At 63.5% G+C, this 5,786-nt stretch overlaps 1 protein-coding gene across 1 annotated transcript; it reads left to right on the top strand.

The window, feature by feature from the left end:
• Positions 1–1,249: 1,249 nt before the first annotated feature.
• Positions 1,250–4,102, top strand: A1Q1_05164 (uncharacterized protein; the record flags this gene model as incomplete). Its single annotated transcript, XM_014321971.1, has 4 exons — positions 1,250–1,753; positions 1,807–2,100; positions 2,139–3,693; positions 3,768–4,102. 4 exons carry the CDS (start codon positions 1,250–1,252, stop codon positions 4,100–4,102), a joined length of 2,688 nt encoding a protein of 895 aa, XP_014177446.1.
• Between the last annotated feature and the right edge of the window lie 1,684 nt (positions 4,103–5,786).

Genomic DNA, 5,786 nt, shown 5'->3' with positions numbered 1-5,786 from the left:
TCAGAGTAAGTTGACGGGCCGCGGTTGCTTTCTTTCACTGCTTGCACGTAATGCTCAGTTGTTAGAAGACTGGATTGAGTGGGACCGGTGATCTGCGTACCGAAGAGTGTGGTGGAAGGCCTGGACTGAACGCAACCGGTTGACGTAAATGCCTCGTGGTTCCGCTGGAATGGGTCGAAGGAGTGATAGAAGCGTGCCTCTTGATGGAGTTCCCGCACACTGGGGAAGACATAGAAGAGCGCGGCCACTCGAATGTTTGCTGATACAACTTGCCTTCTAAAGTAACTGCGGAGGAGCACTGCCTGTCTAAACCGCAGCAGCATCCCTGCGTACACCCTTCAACGAGCGCCCCATCGCTCTTTCGTTGTCGGTCCATTCCTCGCTTCCTGTGCGGGCATACCTCTCGACGCCGACAAGGACGCTTTCGTATGCGCCAAGCACACAAGATTCGGTTCACTCCAAGGGCAGGTCCAAGACGAGGCTGTGTGCGCCGTCGACAATCGAGCACCTCTGTGCAGATGGCGATGCAATGCATCTCGGTGTACTAGAGCTGAGAGGCCGACATGACATCAGCGGCGCGTAGAAGCCGGGCAGAATGACGTGGCAGTGATAAAGAGCTGCAAGGGTGTGGACGCGTGTTTATGGTTCCAGGCAGCTCATGTCGGGCTCCAAACAAGGAGTCTGGGCGCGGGTGAAAGGGGAAGGGGGGGCCAGGCGCAGTGCAGCAAAAGGGCGTAGGGCGAAGGGCCCAGCGGCCACGAGAGAGAAGCTGTGACCCCTGCCCTGGTCATTCCCTTCCCCAGGCACGGCCATGGGCCATAATGCTGCCATGAGCGAGCGTCGCACAACTCCAAGTGACGGCACCGAGCACAACACCAGGGGGGTCACCACTCAAGCATCGGAGCAATCATCCACATCCAACCTACTCCTTCCACATCCACACTTTCCCCACCACTTCCCCTTACTCATCTCACAACTTCTTATCACTACCCCACCCCCATCCACCCCATCGCTCCCCTCGCCGTTGACACGCCACCCACCCACACGACCCCCTGCACGCTCCCACGCCCCATCGCTCGCAGCGGACCACGGACCACGGACCCCTCGCCCCCCTCCAACTGCACGCACGCCTACCCCGCAGCGCAGCGCAGTCTGGCAACAAGAACACAACAGTCTCGAGGCCAAGCTGCCGTATTGCCTATCTAACAGACCTTCTCTGAGAAAGACTTCCTAGCCCACCGTCGACACAATGGCAGAGCCAGGCCGCCCCGAGCGGTCCCAGTCGTCGACCTCGTTAGCCCGCCTGCACCACGGCGGCAGCGGCCCAGTGCCCGAGGACCCCGTCGACTCCAGTCTCGACTTTTGCAATGCGTTCTGGGGCCAGGGTGATCGTGGGTACGAGGTGATCATGGCGCGCCTGCGTGGCGCGGCGCGCACCGTTGACGAGCTGCGGCAGTTCTGGAAGGAGCGCGCGGCCATCGAGGAGGAGTACGCAAAGCGCCTCTCCAAGCTGTCCAAGATGACGATTGGCAAGGACGAGGTCGGCGAGCTCTCAAGAGCCCTCAAGGTCGTGCAGGAGGAGACGTCGGCGCAGGCCTCATACCACATGCAGCTGTGCCAGGAGCTGCACCAGAATGTCGAGACGCCCACCCTCGACCTCGCCAACAAGTATGCCGACCTCAAGCGCGGGCCGCAGGCGAGCATTGAGAAGTCGTGGCGGAACAAGGGCTTACAGGAGGGGCACGTCGCCAAGGTGAGTTATGGTTGTCGTGCAAAGCTGACAAACAGGCGCGCGACCGTTACGAGGGCGACTGCGTCAAGCTCAACTCGTTCACGGCCAACAAGCAGCTCGTGCAGGGCCGAGAACTCGACAAGCTCGAGAGCAAGATTGATCGCGTCAAGCAGACGATCAGCAGCAACGAGAATGATTTCCGCAATTTTGTCAGCGTGCTCGAGCAGACGAATGCCAAGTGGGAGAACGACTGGCGCAACTTTTGCGACACGGTCCAGGACCTCGAGGAGGAGCGCATGCATCACACCAAGGACATCGTGTGGGCGTATGCGAACGCCGTGTCGCAGGTGTGCGTCGAGGACGACAGCGTGAGTTTCCTTGAATCTGAACCTGAACTGACATCCAGTCGTGCGAGCGCATGCGAGAGAACCTTGAGGGCTTCGACCCCCTGACGGACATGGTCAACTTTGTGCGCGGATGGGGCACAGGCGACCAGATTCCCGACCCGCCGCGCTTCATCGACTACTCGCGCGGCGAGTACCACCCAGACCCCTCGTTCCACCAGGCCAAGTTCAAGCGCCTGTCGAATCGGCCGCCCGTCCCCGTCACTCGTGGACCGGATCCCGAGTCGGAGCCCGAGGACGTCGCCCCGTCTGTTGCTACGCCCGTCGTGACTGCCGCAGTCATGAACAACAATGGTCCCAGCGCCGAGGATGCGTCGGACGGCATTGAGCGCCTGACCCTGACGGACAACGGGCCGCAGCCCCGTCCTGATTCAGGCGTCACCCCGGGCATGCCCTTCGACCCCAAGGCCGCTGGTGTGTCTACTGCCGGTCTGCCGAGCCAGTACGAGGTGCCGCCCGCTGCGCCGCCCAAGACCACCACTGCGCCTGCTGCGCCTGCCCCGCCGAGCCCGAGCTCGCGTGACGTCGCGGACGACGACGACCCGATGGCGAAGGCGCTGGCCGACCTGCGGAACAACCCGCCCGGTCCGAACAGTATCCGACGCGGGGCGTCTACGCGCCGGACCGACTCGCTCTACGGAGGATCCCAGGTTAGTAGTGTTGTTGGGGGCGGGATTGCGCGCGCTGCGTCGCCAGCGACCTCTGCTGTGGGATCGACACTGAGCCAACGCTCGCACGTGCGCGGAGGTAGTGTCGTCGACAGCTCCCTGATCCCGCCGGCACAGGGCCACACGGCGGCGGCGCTCGCCAAGTCGATGGCCGAGTTTGAGCGCCGCGGGCGCAACTCGGTCAACTACTCCAACTATGCCGACGACGTCGTCGGCGCGCACCCCGCCAGCCGCCCCACCTCGCCAGCAGGCAGCAACCGTGCCCCGTCCCCAGCCATGATGCAAGCCCCGTCCCAGCCGGCAAGCCACATCGCTGACGACGTAATGCAGCAGTACCACCAGGCCTTCCCCGGCGAGCGCGCCCGCTCCCGCCCCGCGAGCATCTACTCGAACCGTTCCCGCCAGGGATCGATCAACGAGAAGCCCGAGCCGGCCGCGGAGGCGCGCGAGGGCTTTGTCGGTATTGGCACGGGCAACGCGGCCAGGAGTCCAAGCCCGCAGCCCCAGAGCACGTTCAGGAGCACCTCGCCCGCCCCGCCCAGAAGCAACAGCGGCGGCCTCGGGCCGCAGAACATTGGCATCTCGCTCGACGAGCGCGGAGGCGTCGCGCACGACAGCATGGCCGAGGCGTACCGCCAGCAACATCTCGAGCAGCAGCGCCAGCAGGAGCAGCAACGCCGTGACCAGCCCCAGCAGGCGTACGGTGGATACCAGAGCCCGCCGGGCCAGCAGCAGCAGCCTCAGCAGTCGTACCAGCAGCCCCAGCAGCCTCAACAGCAGCAGTACGGCCACCAGCAGCAGCACTCGATCAGCTCGTCCGGCTACCACGGAAGTGGCTACCAGCAGCAGCCCCAGCAGGCCTATGGTCAGCAGCCGGCGCAGCAGTGGGGTCAGCCCCAGCAGCCTCCCGCCTCGCAGTACACGCCCGGCCACCAATCGAGCGGATCGTACGGCTACTCGCAGCCCTCGCAGCTGCCATACCCTCGCACTCTCCCGCTCAAGCCCAGCCCGCCCCGACGCAGGCGGTGCAGCGCTCCCCCTCCCCCGCGCCCAACCAAGCCCCACAAGGCGCCTTCACGGGCGAGTGGAGCACGACGGGCAAGCCCGTCCTCTTCTACGTCCGCGCGCTGTACGATTACACGGCGCAGAGCTCTGCCGAGTTTGATTTCCAGAGCGGAGACATTATCGCCGTCACGGATACGCCCGAGGATGGGTGGTGGTCGGGCGAGCTGCTCGACGAGGCGCGCAGGATTCCGGGCCGGAACGACTTCCCGTCCAACTTTGTTTGCTTGTTCTAAGCGGACGAAGGACGCCGAGGACTGGAGATGAGATGCCAGAGGTGGTGTAGAGGGCGATGAGGAGGATGAGGAGGGGGGTTGGAAGAGGTACATGAGAGGAGGACGAGAGGCAGAGGTGACATCCACGCCCGCCGATATCAGTCGACACGAGAGACCATAATGAAAGTAGCCATAGCGATGGAGAAAAAATCTGCATTTTACAGTTCCTATGAAATGCCATTATTATTCTAATGTCGAGAGAAGCGAGGCCAGGATCGAGGTTCGACGGCTCACTGCGTTCGTGCGTTCGCCGACTCACTTCGCTCTCCGAATCACCTCCTCGACTTCCCTTTGGGCCAGCCCGCTGGGCGCCCTCTGCCTGATCTCCTCGAGCTTACTCTTGTCTCCGCGTTCCTTAGCTGCCTCGGCGGCCTTGCCCCAAAGCCCGCACTCGACGTAGAGATCTGGCCGGTGTCGCGCCTCGCAGCGGGGCACGTACAGCGCGGCCTGGCCCGGCTGCTCGACAGCAAGCAAATGCCGGACGAATGGCTCGTACCCGATCGGGCTCTTTTTGGACTTTGCGAATGTCTCGAGGGCGGTCCAGTTCTTGGCCGCGGCGAGCGCCTTGAGCTTGAGCCACCACCACCGCTTATCCGGCACTTTGAACGCGGATCGGAGCGCTTCGGCGCGCTTGCCCAGGCCGTGTGTTATGAGCGCTGAGATAGTGTCCGAGAGACTGAGGCCGCGGAGAGCGACGCGGTGGTCCGCCTCCGCCTCGTAGCCTGCTTGCATCTGCAACAAGCGGGCCGCGTCCTCGGCCTGCTTCGACTCGAAGGCCGCGTCCTTGTCCTCTGCGAAGGACTTTGAGGCCAGCCGGAGGAGCTCGGCCCTGTCGTCTGCCAATGGGGTCGCGTACGCTTCTTCGACATACAGCGTGCCCGCGTCCACGCGCCGGTCGTCCTGGTAGTAGAAGTCGCGCAGGAGCTGGCGGTTGTTCTCCCGCGCATACACTTGCAGCAGGCGCACAGCCGGCGTGAGAGCGGGGGTCAGGCTGTCGTCGAGCAGATGGAAGAAGTCCCCGGGACTCAGGGCTGATTGCAACCGCAGCAGGACGTGGTACACTAGGTCCGTGTCCCCGCTGTCGACGGCTTTCTCCAGCGCAATCTTGTCCTGCTTCATCTCGAGGAGTAAGGGCACTTGCTCGGCCGCGCGCGATTCGTGGTCTAGCAGCATCGTCGCGAGACGCACCCGCCCGGCCTCCCATGCCTTCTTCGCTATGTCGGCGTAGGACGCGCGCTCGCCCTCCTTCTCGAATTTCTCGACTATGGCTGAACACAAGCCCGCGTCGCTCTCCTGCGACAGAGCCGACTTGCTCCGCGCTATCCGCGCTACGGCCCAGTGCTTCAGGACCGGATCGGGGCGGAGGCCGAGGTACTGCGAAATCCGGAGCGCGAGGAGGTGCATATTGCGCGTGAGCAGGCGCGAGATCAGCGCCGGCGGCCCGATGAAGATGTACCTGGGCGTCAGCTTGGACAAGCGTAACGAAAGCTCACTCGTCGTAGGTGATCGGGATGCCGATCTCGTAGAAGCGCACAGCGTTCAGCACCTTCAGCGTCTGCGCCATCGTGACAAAGTCGTTCGGGTTGTACAGGTCCAGGAACGCGCGCCCGAATTGCGGCGCCTGTATATCAGCTCTGAAGGGGGG

Source organism: Trichosporon asahii, assembly GCF_000293215.1.
Source record: "Trichosporon asahii var. asahii CBS 2479 unplaced genomic scaffold scaffold00071, whole genome shotgun sequence".
In the NCBI taxonomy this organism is placed as follows: domain Eukaryota; kingdom Fungi; phylum Basidiomycota; class Tremellomycetes; order Trichosporonales; family Trichosporonaceae; genus Trichosporon; species Trichosporon asahii.
Note: the sequence above shows the minus strand (reverse complement) of the source record. Positions and strands in the feature narration are given on the sequence as shown.